Below are 20654 nucleotides of genomic sequence, written 5' to 3'. Positions count from 1 at the left end.
GCTCCCCCTGTAGTAGGAGACCTGTCTCCCCTGTAGTAGGGGACCTGCCGCCCTGTAGTAGGGGACCTGCTCCCCCTGTAGTAGGAGACCTGTCTCCCCTGTAGTAGGGGACCTGCCGCCCTGTAGTAAGGGACCTGTCTCCCCTGTAGTAGGAGACCTGTCTCCCCTGTAGTAGGAGACCTGCTCCTCCTGTAGTAGGGGACCTGTCTCCCCTGTAGTAGGAGACCTGTCTCCCCTGTAGTAAGGGACCTGCCGCCCTGTAGTAGGAGACCTGTCTCCCCTGTAGTAGGAGACCTGTCTCCCCTGAAGTAGGGGACCTGCCGCCCTGTAGTAAGGGACCTGTCTCCCCTGTACTACGGGACCCCTGTAGTAGGAGACCTGTCTCCCCTGTAGTATGGGACTCCTGTAGTAGGAGACCTGTCTCCCCTGTAGTAGGGGACCTGCCGCCCTGTAGTAAGGGACCTGTCTCCCCTGTAGTACGGGACCCCTGTAGTAGGAGACCTGTCTCCCCTGTAGTAGGGGACCTGTCTCCCCTGTAGTAGGAGACCTGCCACCCCCTGTAGTAGGGGACCTGTCTCCCCTGTAGTAGGAGACCTGCCACCCCCTGTAGTAGGGGACATGCCACCCCCTGTAGTAGGGGACCTGTCTCCCCTGTAGTAGGAGACCTGCCACCCCCTGTAGTAGGGGACCTGTCTCCCCTGTAGTAGGAGACCTGCCACCCCCTGTAGTAGGGGACATGCCACCCCCTGTAGTAGGGGACCTGTCTCCCCTGTAGTAGGGGACCTGTCTCCCCTGTAGTAGGGGACCTGCCACCCCCTGTAGTAGGAGACCTGTCTCCCCTGTAGTAGGGGACCTGCTCCCCCTGTAGTAGGGGACCTGCCACCCCCTGTAGTAGGGGACCTGTCTCCCCTGTAGTAGGGGACCCCTGTAGTAGGAGACCTGTCTCCCCTGTAGTACGGGACCCCTGTAGTAGGAGACCTGTCTCCCCTGTAGTAGGAGACCTGCCACCCCCTGTAGTAGGGGACCTGCCACCCCCTGTAGTAGGGGACCTGCCACCCCCTGTAGTAGGAGACCTGTCTCCCCTGTAGTAGGAGACCTGCCACCCCCTGTAGTAGGGGACCTGCCACCCCCTGTAGTAGGGGACCTGCCACCCCCTTTAGTAGGAGACCTGTCTCCCCTGTAGTAGGAGACCTGCCACCCCCTGTAGTAGGGGACCTGCTCCCCCTGCAGTAGGGGACCTGTCTCCCCTGTAGTAGGAGACCTGCCACCCCCTGTAGTAGGGGACCTGCCACCCCCTGTAGTAGGGGACCTGTCTCCCCTGTAGTAGGAGACCTGCCACCCCCTGTAGTAGGGGACCTGCCACCCCCTGTAGTAGGAGACCTGCCACCCCCTGTAGTAGGGGACCTGCCACCCCCTGTAGTAGGAGACCTGTCTCCCCTGTAGTAGGAGACCTGCCACCCCCTGTAGTAGGGGACCTGCCCCCCCATAGTAGGGGATCCCCCTACCCCGTTGTACCCCATAGTACGGGGGCTGAGCCCTGAGAGTAGAACCCCAGCCTGAACGCCTGCAGCATCGCCCAGGGCCGCTCGCGGCTCCAAACTGTGCTGAGCAGGGCGCGCGCCGCCCAGAGGACCCCCGACTCCAGGCCACACCTTCAAAAGCTTTTTGTATTTCTTAACGAGCCGAATTGCAATTTTGACCCATTAAGGAATGCAAAACAGTCTTTCCCAATGTACAAAAGAGCTCTGCAGGTCGCAAATTGCGATTTGGACCCCATAGAAGTCTCGTTTCACAATTATCAACATAGAAAATCTCAAATAGGGATTTTGTATTTGCAATTTCCTGAGCACGTGTGCAAAGCTTTTCCTAATTGCGAAATGGGTATTTTTTGAAATGCTATTACCGTCAAATGGTAACAAGGTGGAAATTTAAAAGGTACCAAAATACCGTTTTTGCGGTGCCATGGAGCGCGCGCACTCCGAGGGCGCAGGGGCGCTGTGCACGAGCACCACTTCCTTTTCAATCAGATTTAAGGGGGGGGGGGGGCTTAGGCCCAAAGGTAGGGAAGGTTTTGCAATTCCAAAATTGCGATTTCCGAATAGCTATTGCGACTCCAAACGAGTCACTATTAGGAAATTCTGAATTTTCCTACAGTCCATTTTGCATTTCCTAAATAGCGATTTTCTAGGATTCACCATTTCGTAAATGCCAAATGTGAGTTTCGTACATATGGGTCCGAGAGCTGTAAGAGCAGCGGAGGCACACACCGGGCTCGGCTCTGGCCCGAGGCAGGGCGTCTGCTCCAGACGCCCCTCGAGCTCGGCCCGCTGTGTCTACGCAAGCACTGCTTCTACCGCACTGAATCCTATTGTAAAGCGCTGTGAGGTCCAAACACAGGCAGCGCTATAATAAACTATAAGTACATGGTAAATAAAATGCTTAACCTGATGGAGGCATGACCTATAAAAAGACCCCCATTTCCCAGATGTGACCCCCTCCCGCGCCCCTCACCTCCCCTGCAAGCGGCCCGGGCTGCGGAAGAGCGGTGCGCGTCTAAGCGCTGCCAGGAAGGGCCCCTGCGCGCCTCGTGCGCCAGGGCGCGGCCGTGGATGTCCCTGGGACGGGGCCGCCCTGGTGGTGTCGGAGGGGGCGGGGGGCGCAGATACCACCCAAGATGTCATTCACTGCCACAGTCCCCCTTGTCCTGGCCCCTCGGGACTCATCAGACACAATGTGGGCTGGAAGGGGGCGCTTCCTGCTGGGGCGGGAGGGCACCTTGTCCCATTAGAGGCCTTTAGAGTCCGTGTATTCAGGTACTTAGCCCCCATTGACGCAGCAGCTCTGAAAGGGGGCTGTGTGTGGGGGTGTCACTGTGTGCGTGAGTGTTTGTGTGCGTCTGCGGCCCCGTGTTTATATAAACAGGAGGCGTCTCTTGTAAGCGACACTAGGCGCCAAGACTGTCCTTCGAGGCGCAGACCCCAGGCCCTCAGCCTCTCCTCTCTCTGGTCTGCGAGCACCCCTGTATTTCGCTGAGTGTCGGGGGCAGAGTACCCGAACCCCAGTTTCCACTGTCAGCTTTGGAGATTTTTCCTAAAAGGAGAAGCAGCGTCCTCTCTTCTTCTGCCTCGACCCAAGGACCCCCACCCCCGGACTCACTGCCAGGAGGCAGCCTGTGTCCCCCATATCACCCCCTTAACTCTGGGGAGATCACCCATTGCGGGGGGCCCAAGCCCTCTTCGGAGTCTGCCAAGCCTTGATTTGGGGGAGCAACATCACACCAGTGACTAATCTTGGGGGCTCCTTTGACCCTGAGCCCCCAGCCTTGTACCAGAAGCACCTGGAGAGGTCCCTGGGGGTCGCCGGGGAGAGCCCCCTCACAGACTCAGGATGTCCACAGGGAGCGCGCTGGGCTTCACCGTCAGGAGGCTGTTGAACTTACAGGACCAGGAGGAGGGCAGCCCCAGGAGGGACCCCCCATCAGGAGGATACCCCAGCATCTCCCCATACCACCCCTGGTCGGAAGCGGAGCGGCACCACTACCTGTGTAAGTACAGCTGGGGTGTGGGGTGGATAGCTGTGTGTGTCTGTGTGCGGGTAAATACATGCGTGTGCGGGTAAATATCCGTGTCTCTGTGTGCGGGTGAATAGCTGTGACTGTGTGAGGGTAATAGCTGTGTCTGACTGTGTGAAGGTAAATAGCTGTGTCTGACTGTGTGCGGTTAAATAGCTGTGTCTGCTTGTGTGTGGGTAAATAGCTGTGTGTGCGGGAAAATACCCATGTCTGTCCGCGTGCGGGTAAATACCTGTGTCTATGTGCGGGTAAATGCCTGTGTCTGTGTGCGGGTAAATAGCTGTGTCTGACTGTGTGCGGGTGAATAGCTGTCTCCATCTGTGTGCGGATAAATACATGTTTCTGCGGGTAAATAGCTGTGTCTGTCCGTGTGCGGGTAAGTAGCTGTGTCTGACTGTGGATAAATAGCTGTGTGTGGATAAAAACCTGTGTTGTGTGTCGGTAAATAGCTATGTCTGCCTGTGAGCGGGTAAATAGCTGTGTCTGCCTGTGCGGATAAATAGCTGTGTTTATATGTGTGCGGGTAAATAACTATGTCTGACTGTGTGTGGGTGAATAGCTGTCTCTATCTGTGTGCGGGTAAATACATGTGTCTGCGGGTAAATAGCTGTGTCTGTCCGTGTGCGGGTAAATACATGTGTCTGTGTGTGTGGGTAAATACCTGTGTCTGTCCGTGTGCCGCGTAAATAGCTGTGTCTGACTGTGTGTGGGTAAATAGCTGTGTCTGTCCGTGTGCGGGTAAATAGCTCTGTCTGACTGTGTGCATAAATAGCTGTGTGTGGATAAATACCTGTGTTGTGTGTGGGTAAAAAGCTACGTCTACCTGTGAGCGGGTAAATAGCTGTGTCTGACTGTGTGTGGGTAAATAGCTGTGTCTGTCCATGTGCGTGTAAATAGCTGTGTCTGACTGTGTGTGGGTAAATAGCTGTGTCTGTGTGCGGGCCTAAATACCTGTGTTATGTGTGGGTAAATAGCTGTGTCCATCTGTGAGCGGGTAAATAGCTCTGTGTGTGCGAGTCAATAGCTGTGTTTATGTGTGGGGGTGAATAGCTGTGTTTTATAGGTGCAGGTGAGTAGCTGTGTTTTTATGTTTGCAGGTGAATAGCTGTGTTTATACGTGTGCAGGTGAATAGCTGTGTTTTTATGTGTGCAGATGAATAGCTGTGTTTATATGTATGCAGGTGAATAGCTGTGTTTTTATGTGTGCAGGTGAAAAGTGTTTTTATGTGTGCAGGTGAATAGCTGTGTTTATATGTGTGCAGGTGAAAAGTGTTTTTATGTGTGCAGGTGAAAAGTGTTTTTATGTGAGCAGGTGAATAGCTTTGTTTATATGTGTGCAGGTGAATAGCTGTGTTTATATGTGTGCAGGTGAATAGTTGTGTTTATATGTCTGCAGGTGAATAGCTGTGTTTGTATCTATGCAGGTGAATAGCTGTGTTTTTATGGGTGTGGGTGAATAGCTGTGTTTATATGTGTGTGCGGGTGAATAGCTGTGTTTATATGGGTGCAGGTGAATAGCTGTGTTTATATGGGTGCAGGTGAAATGTTGTGTTTCTATGTGTGCAGGTGAATAGCTGTGTTTTTATGTGTGCAAGTGAATAGCTGTGTTTTTTAATGGTGCTGGTGAATAGTTACGTTTTTATGGGTGTAGGTGACTAGCTGTATTTCTATGGATGCAGGTGAATAGCTGTGTTTATATGTGTTCAGGTGAATAGCTGTGATTTTATGGGTGTGGGTGAATAGTTGTGTTTGTATGTGTGCAGGTGAATAGCTGTGTTTTTATGCGTGTGGGTGAATAGCTGTGTTTTTATGTGTGCAGGTGAATAGCTGTGTTTATATGTGTGCAGGTGAACAGCTGTGTTTATCTGTGTGCAGGTGAATAGCTGTGTTTTTATTGGTGAGGGTGAATAGTCGTGGTTTTATGTCTGCAGGTGAATAGCTGTGTTTATATGTGTTCAGGTGAATAGCCGTGTTTCTATGTCTGCAGGTGAATAGCTGTGTTTATATGTGTGCAGGTGAATAGCTGTGTTTTTATGCGTGCGGGTGACTATATATATGTATGTGTGTGCAGGTGAATAGCTGTGTTTATATGTGTGCAGGTGAATAGCTGTGTTTTTATGTGTGCAGGTGAATAGCTGTGTTTTTATGAGTGTGGGTGAATATTTTATGTTTTTATGGGTGCAGGTGAATAGCTGTGTTTATATGTGTGCAGGTGAATAGCCGTGTTTTATGGGTGCGGGTGAATAGCTGTGTTTTTATGGGTGCAGGTGAATAGCTGTGTTTATATGTGTGCAGGTGAATAGCTGTGTAGGTGAATATCTGTGTTTTTACAAGTGCGGGTGAATAGTTATGTTTTTACGTGTGCAGTGAATAGCTGTGTTTTTATGTGTGCGGGTGAATAGTTGTGTTTTTATGTCTGCTGGTGAATAGCTGTGTTTATATGTGTTTAGGTGAATAGTTGTGTTTCTATGTCTGCAGGTGAATAGCTGTATTTACATGTGTGCAGGTGAATAGCTGTGTTTTTATGCATGCAGGTGAACAGAAATGTGTATGTGTGTGCAGGTGAATAGCTGTGTTTTTATGGCTGCAGGTGAATAGCTGTGTTTATATGTGTGCAGGTGAATGGCTGTGTTTATATGTGTGCAGGTGAATGGCTGTGTTTATATGTGTGCAGGTGAATAGCTGTGTTTATATGTGTGCAGGTGAATGGCTGTGTGTATATGTGTGCAGGTGAATAGCTGTGTTTTATGGGTGTGGGTGAAAAGTTGTGTTTTTATGTGTGAAGCTGAAAAGCTGTATTTAAATGTGTGCAGGTGAATAGCTGTGTTTATATGTTTGCAGGTGAATAGCTGTGGTTTTATGCATGGGGTGAACAGATACATGTATAGGTGTGCAGGTGAATAGTTGTGTTTTTATATGTGCAGGTGAATAGCTGTGTTTATATGTGTGCAGGTGAATAGCTGTATTTATATGTGTGGAGGTGAATCGCTGTAGTTTTATGAGTGCAGGTGAATAGCTGTGTTTATATGTCTGCAGGTGAATAGCTGTGTTTATATCCCTGCAGGTGAATAGCTGTATTTTTATGTGTGCTGGTGAATAGCTGTGTTTTTATGAGTGTGGATGAATAGTTGTGTTTATTATGGGTGCAGGTGACTAGCTGTGTTTTTATGTGTGCAGGTGAATAGCTGTATTTTTATGTGTGCAGGTGAATAGCTGTGTTTATATGAGTGTGGGCTGAATAGTTGTGTTTTTATGGGTACAGGTGCCTAGCTGTGTTTTATGGATGCAGGTGACTAGCTGTGTTTTATGGATGCAGGTGAATAGCTGTGTTTTATGGATGCAGATGAATAGCTGTGTTTCTATGGGTGCAGGTGAATAGCTGTGTTTATATAGGTGTGGGTGAATAGCTGTGTTTTATGGGTGTAGGCGAATAGCTCTGTTTTATGGTTGCAGGTGAATAGCTGTTTTTTTATGGATGCGGGTGAATAGCTATGTTTTATGGGTGCAGGTGAATAGTTGCGTTTTATGGGTTGAGGTGAATAGCTGTGTTTATATGGGTGCGGTTGAATAGCTGTGTTTTATGTGTGCAGGTGAATATCTGTGTTTTTACGAGTGCGGGTGAATAGTTATGTTTTTATGTGTGCAGTGAATAGCTGTGTTTTTATGGGTGCGGGTGAATAGTTGTGTATTTATGTTTGCAGGTGAATAGCTGTGTTTATATGTGTTTAGGTGAATAGCTGTGTTTCTATGTCTGCATGTGAATAGCTGTATTTACATTTGTGCAGGTGAATAGCTGTGTTTTTATGCATGCCGGTGAACAGTAATGTGTATGCAGTTGAATAGTTGTGTTTTTATGGATTCAGGTGAATAGCTGTGTTTATATGTGTGCAGGTGAATGGCTGTGTTTATATGTGTGCAGGTGAATAGCTGTATTTTATGGGTGTGGGCGAAAAGTTGTGTTTTTATGTGTGAAGCTGAAAAGCTGTATTTAAATGTGTGCAGGTGAATAGCTGTGTTTATATGTTTGCAGGTGAATAGCTGTGTTTTTATGCATGGGGTGAATAGATACATGTATAGGTGTGCAGGTGAATAGTTGTGTTTTTATATGTGCAGGTGAATAGCTGTGTTTATATGTGTGCAGGTGAATAGCTGTATTTATATGTGTGGAGGTAAATCGCTGTGTTTTTATGAGTGCAGGTGAATAGCTGTGTTTATATGTCTGCAGGTGAATAGCTGTGTTTACATACCTGCAGGTGAATAGCTGTATTTTTATGTGTGCAGGTGAATAGCTGTGTTTATATGAGTGTGGGCTGAATAGTTGTGTTTTTATGGGTACAGGTGCCTAGCTGTGTTTTATGGATGCAGGTGACTAGCTGTGTTTTATGGATGCAGGTGAATAGCTGTGTTTTATGGATGCAGATGAATAGCTGTGTTTCTATGGGTGCAGGTGAATAGCTGTGTTTTTATGAGTGTGGATGAATAGTTGTGTTTATTATGGGTGCAGGTGACTAGCTGTGTTTTTATGTGTGCAGGTGAATAGCTGTATTTTTATGTGTGCAGGTGAATAGCTGTGTTTTTATGCATGGGGTGAATAGATACATGTATAGGTGTGCAGGTGAATAGTTGTGTTTTTTTATGTGCAGGTGAATAGCTGTGTTTATATGTGTGCAGGTGAATAGCTGTATTTATATGTGTGGAGGTAAATCGCTGTGTTTTTATGAGTGCAGGTGAATAGCTGTGTTTATATGTCTGCAGGTGAATAGCTGTGTTTACATACCTGCAGGTGAATAGCTGTATTTTTATGTGTGCAGGTGAATAGCTGTGTTTATATGAGTGTGGGCTGAATAGTTGTGTTTTTATGGGTACAGGTGCCTAGCTGTGTTTTATGGATGCAGGTGACTAGCTGTGTTTTATGGATGCAGGTGAATAGCTGTGTTTTATGGATGCAGATGAATAGCTGTATTTTTATGTGTGCTGGTGAATAGCTGTGTTTTTATGAGTGTGGATGAATAGTTGTGTTTATTATGGGTGCAGGTGACTAGCTGTGTTTTTATGTGTGCAGGTGAATAGCTGTATTTTTATGTGTGCAGGTGAATAGCTGTGTTTATATGAGTGTGGGCTGAATAGTTGTGTTTTTATGGGTACAGGTGCCTAGCTGTGTTTTATGGATGCAGGTGACTAGCTGTGTTTTATGGATGCAGGTGAATAGCTGTGTTTTATGGATGCAGATGAATAGCTGTGTTTCTATGGGTGCAGGTGAATAGCTGTGTTTATATAGGTGTGGGTGAATAGCTGTGTTTTATGGGTGTAGGCGAATAGCTCTGTTTTATGGTTGCAGGTGAATAGCTGTTTTTTTATGGATGCGGGTGAATAGCTATGTTTTATGGGTGCAGGTGAATAGTTGCGTTTTATGGGTTGAGGTGAATAGCTGTGTTTATATGGGTGCGGTTGAATAGCTGTGTTTTATGTGTGCAGGTGAATATCAGTGTTTTTACGAGTGCGGGTGAATAGTTATGTTTTTATGTGTGCAGTGAATAGCTGTGTTTTTATGGGTGCGGGTGAATAGTTGTGTATTTATGTTTGCAGGTGAATAGCTGTGTTTATATGTGTTTAGGTGAATAGCTGTGTTTCTATGTCTGCATGTGAATAGCTGTATTTACATTTGTGCAGGTGAATAGCTGTGTTTTTATGCATGCCGGTGAACAGAAATGTGTATGTGTGTGCAGTTGAATAGTTGTGTTTTTATGGATTCAGGTGAATAGCTGTGTTTATATGTGTGCAGGTGAATGGCTGTGTTTATATGTGTGCAGGTGAATAGCTGTATTTTATGGGTGTGGGCGAAAAGTTGTGTTTTTATGTGTGAAGCTGAAAAGCTGTATTTAAATGTGTGCAGGTGAATAGCTGTGTTTATATGTTTGCAGGTGAATAGCTGTGTTTTTATGCATGGGGTGAATAGATACATGTATAGGTGTGCAGGTGAATAGTTGTGTTTTTATATGTGCAGGTGAATAGCTGTGTTTATATGTGTGCAGGTGAATAGCTGTATTTATATGTGTGGAGGTAAATCGCTGTGTTTTTATGAGTGCAGGTGAATAGCTGTGTTTATATGTCTGCAGGTGAATAGCTGTGTTTACATACCTGCAGGTGAATAGCTGTATTTTTATGTGTGCAGGTGAATAGCTGTGTTTATATGAGTGTGGGTTGAATAGTTGTGTTTTTATGGGTACAGGTGCCTAGCTGTGTTTTATGGATGCAGGTGACTAGCTGTGTTTTATGGATGCAGGTGAATAGCTGTGTTTTATGGATGCAGATGAATAGCTGTGTTTCTATGGGTGCAGGTGAATAGCTGTGTTTATATAGGTGTGGGTGAATAGCTGTGTTTTATGGGTGTAGGCGAATAGCTCTGTTTTATGGTTGCAGGTGAATAGCTGTGTTTTTATGGATGCGGGTGAATAGCTATGTTTTATGGGTGCAGGTGAATAGTTGCGTTTTATGGGTTGAGGTGAATAGCTGTGTTTATATGGGTGCGGTTGAATAGCTGTGTTTTATGTGTGCAGGTGAATATCTGTGTTTTTACGAGTGCGGGTGAATAGTTATGTTTTTATGTGTGCAGTGAATAGCTGTGTTTTTATGGGTGCGGGTGAATAGTTGTGTATTTATGTTTGCAGGTGAATAGCTGTGTTTATATGTGTTTAGGTGAATAGCTGTGTTTCTATGTCTGCATGTGAATAGCTGTATTTACATTTGTGCAGGTGAATAGCTGTGTTTTTATGCGTGCCGGTGAACAGAAATGTGTATGTGTGTGCAGTTGAATAGTTGTGTTTTTATGGATTCAGGTGAATAGCTGTGTTTATATATGTGCAGGTGAATGGCTGTGTTTATATGTGTGCAGGTGAATAGCTGTATTTTATTGGTGTGGGCGAAAAGTTGTGTTTTTATGTGTGAAGCTGAAAAGCTGTATTTAAATGTGTGCAGGTGAATAGCTGTTTTTATATGTTTGCAGGTGAATAGCTGTGTTTTTATGCATGGGGTGAACAGATACATGTATAGGTGTGCAGGTGAATAGTTGTGTTTTTATATGTGCAGGTGAATAGCTGTGTTTATATGTGTGCAGGTGAATAGCTGTATTTATATGTGTGGAGGTAAATCGCTGTGTTTTTATGAGTGCAGGTGAATAGCTGTGTTTATATGTCTGCAGGTGAATAGCTGTGTTTATATACCTGCAGGTGAATAGCTGTATTTTTATGTGTGCTGGTGAATAGCTGTGGTTTTATGGGTGCAGCTGACTAGCTGTGTTTTTATGTGTGCAGGTGAATAGCTGTGTTTTTATGTGTGCAGGTGAATAGCTGTATTTTTATGTGTGCAGGTGAATAGCTGTGTTTATATGAGTGTGGGCTGAATAGTTGTGTTTTTATGGGTCCAGATGCCTAGCTGTGTTTTATGGATGCAGGTGACTAGCTGTGTTTTATGAATGCAGGTGAATAGCTGTGTTTTATGGATGCAGACGAATAGCTGTGTTTTTATGGGTGCCGGTGAATAGCTGTGTTTATATGGGTGTGGGTGAATAGCTGTGTTTTATGGGTGCAGGTGCCTAGCTGTGTTTTATGGATGCAGGTGACTAGCTGTGTTTTATGGATGCAAGTGAATAGCTCTGTTTTATGGATGCAGACGAATAGCTTTGTTTTTATGGGTGCAGGTGAATAGCTGTGTTTATATGGGTGTGGGTGAATAGCTGTGTTTTATGGGTGCAGGCAAACAGTTCTGTTTTATGGTTGCAGGTGAATAGCTGTGTTTTTATGGATGCAGGTGAATAGCTGTGTTTTATGGGTGCAGATGAATAGCTGTGTTTTTATGGGTGCGCATGAATAGCTGTGTTTTATGGGTGCAGGTGAATAGTTGCGTTTTATGGGTTGAGGTGAATAGCTGTGTTTATATGGGTGCGGTTGAATAGCTGTGTTTTATGGGTGCGGGTGAATAGCTGTGCTTTATGGTTGCAGATGAATAGCTGTGTTTTATGGGTGCAGGTGAATAGCTGTGTTTTTATGAGTGTAGGTGAAAAGCTGTGTTTTTATGAGTGTAGGTGAAAAGCTGTGTTTTTATGAGTGTAGGTGAAAAGCTCTGTTTTATGGTTCCAGGTGAATAGCTGTGTTTTTATGGATGCAGGTGAATGGCTGTGTTTTATGGGTGCAGGTGAATAGCTGTGTTTTTATGGGTGCGCGTGAATAGCTGTGTTTTATGGGTGCAAGTGAATAGTTGCGTTTTATAGGTTGAGGTGAATAGCTGTGTTTATATGGGTGCAGTTGAATAGCTTTGTTTTATGGGTGCGGGTGAATAGCTGTGCTTTATGGTTGCAGATGAATAGCTGTGTTTTATGGGTGCAGGTGAATAGCTGTGTTTTTATGAGTGTAGGTGAAAAGCTGTGTTTTTATGAGTGTAGGTGAAAAGCTGTATTTTATGGGTGCAGGTGAATAGCTGTGTTTTATGGGTGCAGGTGAATAGCTGTTTTTTTATGGGTGCAGGTGAATACCTATGTTTTATGGGTGCAGGTAAATAGCTGTGTTCTTATGGGTGCAGGTGAATAGCTGTGTTTATATGGGTGCTGAATAGCTGTGTTTTATGGGTGCAGGTGAATAGCTGTGTTTATATGAGTGCTGAATAGCTGTGTTTTATGGGTGCAGGTGAATAGCTGTACTTTTATGGGTGCAGGTGAATACCTGTGTTTTATGGGTGCATGTAAATAGCTGTGTTCTTATGTGTGGAGGTGAATAACTGTGTTTATATGGGTGCAGGCAAATAGCTCTGTTTTGTGGGTGCAGGTGAATAGCTGTGTTTATGGGTGCAGGTGAATAGCTGTGTTTTATGGGTGCAGGTGAATAGCTGTATTTTTATGGGTGCAGATGAATACCTATGTTTTATGGGTGCAGGTAAATAGCTGTGTTCTTATGGGTGCAGGTGAATAGCTGTGTTTATATGGGTGCTGAATAGCTGTGTTTTATGGGTGCAGGTGAATAGCTGTGTTTATATGGGTGCTGAATAGCTGTGTTTTATGGGTGCAGGTGAATAGCTGTATTTTTATGGGTGCAGGTGAATACCTGTGTTTTATGGGTGCATGTAAATAGCTGTGTTCTTATGTGTGGAGGTGAATAACTGTGTTTATATGGGTGCAGGCAAATAGCTCTGTTTTGTGGTTGCAGGTGAATAGCTGTGTTTATGGGTGCAGGTGAATAGCTGTGTTTTTATGGGTTCAAGTGAATAGCTGTGTTTTATGGGTGCAGGTGAATAGCTGTGTTTTAATGGGTGTGGGTGAATAGCTGTCTTTTTATGGGTACGGAGAAAAATCTTTGTTTTATGGGTGCGGGTGAATAGCTGTGTTTTACCTGTGCAGGTGAATAGCTCTGTTTTATGGGGGAATAGTTGTGTTTATGGGTGTGCAGGTGAATTGCTGTGTTTTATGGACGCAGGTGGGTGTGGGTGAATAGATATGTCTATAGGTGCACAGGTGAATAGCTGTGTTGCTTCTCTGTCCAGGTGAATATCCAGATTTATGTGTGCTTTTCCTCTGTGCAGACAGAAAGCTGGTGACAGGTGAATAGCTGGTTTCTGTCTGTGACAGGTGATCAGCTGGTTTCTACCAATGACAGGTGAACAGCTGCCATCTTCCTGTGACAGGTACACAGCTGGTTTCTGCCTGTGACAGGTGAACAGCTGGTTTCTGCCTGTGACAGGTGAACAGCTAGTTTCTACTTATGACAGGTGAACAGCTGGTTTCTACTTATGACAGGTGAACAGCTGGTTTCTGCCTGACAGGTGAACAGCTGGTTTCTGCCTGTGACAGGTGAACAGCTGGTTTCTGCCTGTGACAGGCGAACAGCTGGTTTCTGCCTGACAGGTGAACAGCTGGTTTCTGCCGATGACAGATGATCAGCTGGTTTCTGCCTGTGACAGGTGAATAGCTGGGCTCTGACTGTGTATAGGTGAATAGCTGGGCTCTATCTGTGTACAGGTGAATAGCTGGGCTCTGACTGTGTACAGGTGAATAGCTGGGCTCTGTCTGTGTACAGGTGAATAGCTGAGCTCTAACCGTGTACAGGTGGCTCTATCCCTGTACAGGTGAATAGCTGGGCTCTAACCGTGTACAGGTGAATAGCTGGGCTCTGTCTGTGTACAGGTGAATAGCTGGGCTCTATCTGTGTACAGGTGAATAGCTGGGCTCTGTCTGTGTACAGGTGAATAGCTGGGCTCTATCTGTGTACAGGTGAATAGCTGGGCTCTGTCTGTGTACAGGTGAATAGCTGGGCTCTGTCTGTGTACAGGTGAATAGCTGGGCTCTGTCTGTGTACAGGTGAATAGCTGGGCTCTATCTGTGTACAGGTGAATAGCTGGGCTCTGTCTGTGTACAGGTGAATAGCTGGGCTCTAACCGTGTACAGGTGAATAGCTGGGCTCTGTCTGTGTACAGGTGAATAGCTGGGCTCTAACCGTGTACAGGTGAATAGCTGGGCTTTATCTGTGTACAGGTGAATAGCTGGGCTCTGTCTGTGTACAGGTGAATAGATGGACTCTATTCATGTACAGGTGAATAGCTGGGCTCTGACTGTGTACAGGTGAATAGCTGGGCTCCTTCTGTGTACAGGTGAATAGATGGACTCTATTCATGTACAGGTGAATATCTGGTTTCTACCTGTGACAGGTGATCAGCTGGTTTCTGCCTGTGAAAGGTGAATAGCTGGGCTCTGACTCTGTACAGGTGGCTAGCTGGGCTCTGACTGTGTACAGGTGAATAGCTGGGCTCTATCTGTGTACAGGTGAATAGCTGGGCTCTATCTGTGTACAGGTGAATAGCTGGGCTCTGTGTACAGGTGAATAGCTGGGCTCTGACTGTGTACAGGTGGCTAGCTGGGCTCTGACTGTGTACAGGTGAATAGCTGGGCTCTGTCTGTATACAGATGAGTAGCTGGGCTCTGTCTGTTTACAGGTGAATAGCTGGGCTCTATCTGTGTACAGGTGAATAGCTGGGCTCTATCTGTGTACAGGTGAATAGCTGGGCTCTATCTGTGTACAGGTGAATAGCTGGGCTCTGTCTGTGTACAGGTGAATAGCTGGGCTCTATCTGTGTACAGGTGAATAGCTGGGCTCTGTCTGTGTACAGGTGAATAGCTGGGCTCTGTCTGTGTACAGGTGAATAGCTGGGCTCTGTCTGTGTACAGGTGAATAGCTGGGCTCTAACCGTGTACAGGTGAATAACTGGGCTTTATCTGTGTACAGGTGAATAGCTGGGTTCTGTCTGTGTACAGGTGAATAGATGGACTCTATTCATGTACAGGTGAATAGCTGGGCTCTGACTGTGTACAGGTGAATAGCTGGGCTCCTTCTGTGTACAGGTGAATAGATGGACTCTATTCATGTACAGGTGAATAGCTGGTTTCTACCTGTGACAGGTGATCAGCTGGTTTCTGCCTGTGAAAGGTGAATAGCTGGGCTCTGACTGTGTACAGGTGGCTAGCTGGGCTCTGACTGTGTACAGGTGAATAGCTGGGCTCTATCTGTGTACAGGTGAATAGCTGGGCTCTGTGTACAGGTGAATAGCTGGGCTCTAACTGTGTACAGGTGGCTAGCTAGGCTCTGACTGTGTACAGGTGAATAGCTGGGCTCTATCTGTGTACAGGTGCATAGCTGGGCTCTGACTGTGTACAGGTGAATAGCTGGGCTCTGTCTGTGTACAGGTGAATAGCTGGGCTCTATCTGTGTACAGGTGAATAGCTGGGCTCTGTCTGTATACAGATGAATAGCTGGGCTCTGTCTGTTTACAGGTGAATAGCTGGGCTCTGTCTGTGTACAGGTGAATAGCTGGGCTTTATCTGTGTACAGGTGAATAGCTGGGCTCTGTCTGTATACAGATGAATAGCTGGGCTCTGTCTGTGTACAGGTGAATAGCTGGGCTCTAACCGTGTACAGGTGAATAGCTGGGCTCTATCCATGTACAGGTGAATAGCTGGGCTCTATCCGTGTACAGGTGAATAGCTGGGCTCTATCCGTGTACAGGTGTATAGCTGGGCTCTAACCGTGTACAGGTGAATAGCTGGGCTCTAACCGTGTACAGGTGAATAGCTGGGCTCTATCCCTGTACAGGTGAATAGCTGGGCTCTATCCCTGTACAGGTGAATACCTGGGCTCTGTCTGTGTACAGGTGGCTCTATCCCTGTCCAGGTGCGTTCTTTCTCTGTCCAGGTGAGCATCCTCCCTCCTCCCTCGCCACATTAACCCCTTGTCTCCCTCTTCTCTGCCTAGCCTCGGATGAGAGTGGTCCGGAGCTGGTTCTGCCGGACACCACGCAGGACCTGGACCCGGACCGGCCCACCTGCCCCCGAGCCGAGCGGAAAAAGCGGAGGGTCCTCTTCTCGCGGACCCAGACCCAGGAGCTGGAGCGGCGCTTCCGCCAGCAGAGGTACCTCTCGGCCCCGGAGCGCGACCACCTGGCCCGGCTCCTGCACCTGACGCCCACCCAGGTCAAGATCTGGTTCCAGAACCATCGCTACAAGATGAAGCGGGCCAGGGGCGAGCCGGGGGCCGCCCCGCCGCAGCTCCGCAGGGTCCTGGTCCCGGTGCTGGTCCGGGATGGCAAGCCGTACCACCCAGGCTTCAGCACCGCTGACCCAGGCCAGGCCCGGGACAAGCTGCACTTCTACCCCTCCGTGCCCCCCTCTGCTGCCCTGGGGCTCTTCACCGGCTGCCCCCACCAGCCCCTGGCACATGCTGGTAGCGCCTTCCTGCCCTGGAGCTGGTGAGTGGCGCTTCTTGGACCCGGAGGGAGAGAGAGGGGCTGGCGTGGGGTCCACAGGCTGAGGAGGGACTTCTGGGAGCTGTGGGTATCGTGGCCGTTCACAAGCGCCTAGAAGCCTCGTTCAAGAAACTCAGGCGATGGGCACCAGGAATGTAGCCTCGAACAAGAGCACCAAGGAATGGACACTGGTCGCCAAGAAGCCAGACTCCCAGAAGAGCATCAAAGAGTGATGCTGGGACCAGGAGCCGAGCCTCGCTCTTACCTGGAACCAGAAACAAAGGGTGCTGGAGCCCTGCAGAGCCTCGAACAATATCTAGAACCAGAAACAAAGGGTGCTGGAGCCAGGGGCAGAGCCTCGAAAAATACATACAACCAGAAAACAAAGGGTGCCGGAGCCCTGCAGAGCCTCGAACAATATCTAGAACCAGAAACAAAGGGTGCTGGTGCCAGGGGCAGAGCCTCGAACAATACCTACAACCAGAAACAAAGGGTGCTGGAGCCCTGCAGAGCCTCGAACAATATCTAGAACCAGAAACAAAGGGTGCTGGAGCCAGGGGCAGAGCCTCGAAAAATACCTCCAACCAGAAACAAAGGGTGCTAGCACCAGGAGCCTCGCCTCGAAGTGACCTAGAACCAGGAACATAGGGTTCTGGAGCCAGGGGCAGAGCCTCGCACTTACCTAAAACCAGAAACATAGGGTGCTGGAGCCCTGCAGAGCCTCGAACAATATCTAGAACCAGAAACAAAGGGTTCTGGCACCAGGAGCTGAGCATCGAACAATATCTAGAACCAGAAACAAAGGGTTCTGGCACCAGGAGCTGAGCATCGAACAATATCTAGAACCAGAAACAAAGGGTGCTGGGACCAGGAGGAGAGCCTCGAACAATATCTAGAACCAGAAACAAAGGGTGCTGGCACCAGGAGCCGAGCCTCGAACAATATCTAGAACCAGAAACAAAGGGTGCTGGGACCAGGTGCCGAGCCTCGAACACTATATAAAACCAGAAACAAAGGGTTCTGGCACCAGGAGCAGAGCCTCGCCCATACCTAGAACCAAAAACAAATGGTGCTAAAACCAGGAGCCTCGCCTCGCACATACCTAGAAACAGAAAAACATTGTACTAAAACCAGGAGCACAGCCTCAAACAATTCCTAGAACCAGGAACAAAGGGCGCTGGGACCAGGAGCAGAGGCTCCAACAATATCTAGAACCAGAAACAAAGGGTGCTGGGACCAGGAGCTGAGACTCGAACAATATCTAGAACCAGAAACAATGAGTGCTGAGTACCAGGAGCAGAGCCTCGAACATAACTAGAACCAGAAACAAAGGGTGCTGGGACCAGGGGCAGAGCACCGAACGATATCTAGAACCAGAAGCAAAGGGTGCTGGCACCAGGGGCAGAGCATCGAACAATACCTAGAACCATAAACAATGAGTGCTGGTACCAGGAGCAGAGCCTCGCACTGTATCTAGAACCAGAAAGAAAGGGTGCTGGGACCTGGGGCAGAGCCTCGAACAATATCTAGAACCAGAAACAAAGGGTGCTGGCACCAGGGGAAGAGCCTCGAACAATATCTAGAACCAGAAACAAAGGGTGCTGGCACCAGGGGCAGAGCCTCGAACAATATCTAGAACCAGAAGCAACGAGAGCTGGCACCAGGAGCAGACGCCCACATATAACTAAAACCAGAAATAATGGGTGCCACACAATCCATCATCTGCCACATAATCTGCAGATTTTAACAAAAGAATTGTTTCTAGTTCAAAGGTTTCTAAAATCGCAATGACAGGTTGCAGTGCAGTGGAACCACCATGCAAAAGTTGACTGGACTTCGTTGTTCATTATTACAGTATTTGGATGTTAAAACTGGTACTAATGTGGCACAATCTTTGGCCAAACAGTGTTAACCTGAAAAAATGACAACATTGTGAAGTAATGTTAACACAAAATGTACCACGTTAATTTGCATAATTTGCATAATTTGCATTTTCTTTCCGGTCAACCATGCTGCATACTTTGGTCCTCTCATGCCACATTATTTTAGTGGCATGGATTATAACCCTACTCAGTATGAAAAGCTGAACCCTGCACCTGACACAAAATCTAGAGACACATGATGTGGTTGTTGGCACCGAGCATGACCAAGACATCCCGAGGGTCACAAGGGGGCTTCAAAAGGGGCATCTGCAGAAATGATTGCAGCAAATCAGAAACACCGAACCTCACAATAGTGTCAGCTAACTATCCTGGGCCTTTCCTTAAGGCTTGAGGGATGCACAGCTCCCTCCCAGCAACACCCTATATGTCAGGTCTGGGGGTACAAGGCCTCTTCCCTCCCAGCAACACCCTATATCTCAGGTCCAGGGGTACAAGGCCTCTTCCCTCCCAGCAACACCCTATCCTCCAGGTCTGGGGGTACAAGGCCTCTTCCCTTCCAGCAACACCCTATCACCCAGGTCTGGGGGTACAAGGCACCTTCCCTCTCAGCAACACCCTATGTTTCAGGTCTGGGGGTACAAGGCTTCTTCCCTCCCAATAACATCCTACCCTTCAGGTCTGGGGGACATACCCCACCCCCTCCTGGCACCTTGCGCTTGACGTCTGGGGTTACAAGGTCCCTCCACTCATACAATGACCCCCTGCCCTCCAGGTCTGGGGGTACAGGACCCTTCCCTCACACTATCCGTAAAGCTGGGGGTTGAGCATCCCATGGCTGCCAGGAGTGCACTGATCGTTTAGGCCTGGAAGCCCACATCCCTCAGTCTCTGATGGGACTCACAACACCCCTCACACACAGGCCCCCACATCTCACACTCCTCACACACCTCACACCCCACACACCCCTCACACTCAGGCCCCCACCCTTCACACTCCTCACACCCAGGCCCCCACCCCTCACACACCTCACATTCAGGCTCCCACCCTTCACACCTCTCACACACCTCACACCCAGGCGCACACACCGCACATTCAGGCCCCGACCCTTCACACCCCTCACACACCTCACACCCAGGCCCCCACCCTTCACACCTCTCACAAACCTCACACCCAGGCCCCCACCCCTCACACAGCTCACACCCAGGCCCCCACCCTTCACACTCCTCACACCCAGGCCCTCACCCCTCACACACCTCACATTCAGGCCCCCACCCCTCACACACCTCACACCCAGGCCCCCACCCTTCACACTCCTCACGCCCAGGCCCCCACCCCTCACACACCTCACATTCAGGCCCCCACCCTTCACACCTCTCACACACCTCACACCCGGGCACACACACCTCAGATTCAGGCCCCGACCCTTCACACACCTCACACCCAGGCCCCCACCCCTCACCTCTCCCACCCAGCCCCCCTTGTGACGGTCGGTGAGTGACTGAGAAATGGCTGCAGTCCCCAGGCCCATGGACACCTCCCGGTGTGCACAAATCTGTATTGAAAGCAAAGTTTATTTTACATATGTTTTATATCAAGATTTTATTTTTATAACAAAATGTTCAAGTTTATTTAAAATATCAATAAAAAAGGTTTCCTCCCGGATTGAACGCGTCGTATTTCTTACCCTGGGCAGTCTCCATTAACTAAAGAGGACACTTCCGCCCCCCGACCCTCATTTCTGCCTCTTTCCGGGGCCAGCTCCGGTGCACGCGGGGAGACGTCAGAAGCTGCAGCCCAGTGGGACCCTCGGGCGCCCCTCAGAGGGAGGCAGTGGGTGAGGACAAGGAGACGGGGCTGTGTTTATAAGTATCTGAGGCCGGGACAGTCTCCTGCCCCCCTCAGGGACCAGACTGCACCACCAGGAAGAAGAGACTCCCCGGAGACTGTCGGATAAACATTAGCTCCCTGCCCCCGAGGGACTTGTAGAGAGAGTTTGGGTGAAGGTTACTCTTCAGTATGTCAGTGACTGAGTCTCTCTTTAACACATACCATCCAGTTCCGTAGGGCCTGGCGGTGAGGGTCTCCGGGCACCCTTCAGGGAGGCACGTGCCAAGAAAGAGATGTTTACTAGACGGGGCAGGTGATGGGGGGCCAGACCACCAGTGCCCGAAGAGAGCAGGGGCCTCATTTACAAGGCCGCGGCGCAAGGCCGCGGTGCATGGATTGTTTCTGCGCTGCTCTGCGTCAAAAGAAAGGGGCAAGAATGCACCGTCTCTGGGTGCATGCATTCCTGTCCTTACCCCTTGCGCTGGCGCACAACTTGATGCCTTGTGCCCACACAGGAGCCCTTGCACCATGGTGCACGGGTGTCTGCATTGCAGGGATGATTGTTTCTGTGCAGAAAGGGACACCTTCCTGCACAA

The 20654-nt window shown here is 48.5% G+C and overlaps 1 protein-coding gene across 1 annotated transcript; it reads left to right on the top strand.

Moving 5' to 3' along the window:
* The first annotated feature begins 2896 nt into the window (after positions 1-2896).
* Positions 2897-19808, top strand: NKX2-8 (NK2 homeobox 8). Its single transcript, XM_069209137.1, has 2 exons — positions 2897-3544; positions 15859-19808. Exons 1-2 carry the CDS (start codon positions 3388-3390, stop codon positions 16353-16355), a joined length of 654 nt encoding a protein of 217 aa, XP_069065238.1. The 5' UTR covers positions 2897-3387; the 3' UTR covers positions 16356-19808.
* The last annotated feature ends 846 nt before the right edge of the window (positions 19809-20654 follow it).

This window comes from Pleurodeles waltl, chromosome 9, assembly GCF_031143425.1.
Source record: "Pleurodeles waltl isolate 20211129_DDA chromosome 9, aPleWal1.hap1.20221129, whole genome shotgun sequence".
Taxonomy (NCBI): Eukaryota; Metazoa; Chordata; class Amphibia; order Caudata; family Salamandridae; genus Pleurodeles; species Pleurodeles waltl.
The sequence above is the reverse complement of the archived record's forward strand: the minus strand, read 5'-3'. Positions and strand labels throughout refer to the sequence as shown.

Coding starts and splice junctions, on each gene's coding strand:
- NKX2-8 (XM_069209137.1), top strand. CDS start 3,388: ATGTCCACAGGGAGCGCGCTGGGCTTCACCGTCAGGAGGCTGTTGAAC. Junction 3,545..15,858: donor GGAGCGGCACCACTACCTGT/GTAAGTACAGCT, acceptor TTCTCTGCCTAG/CCTCGGATGAGAGTGGTCCG.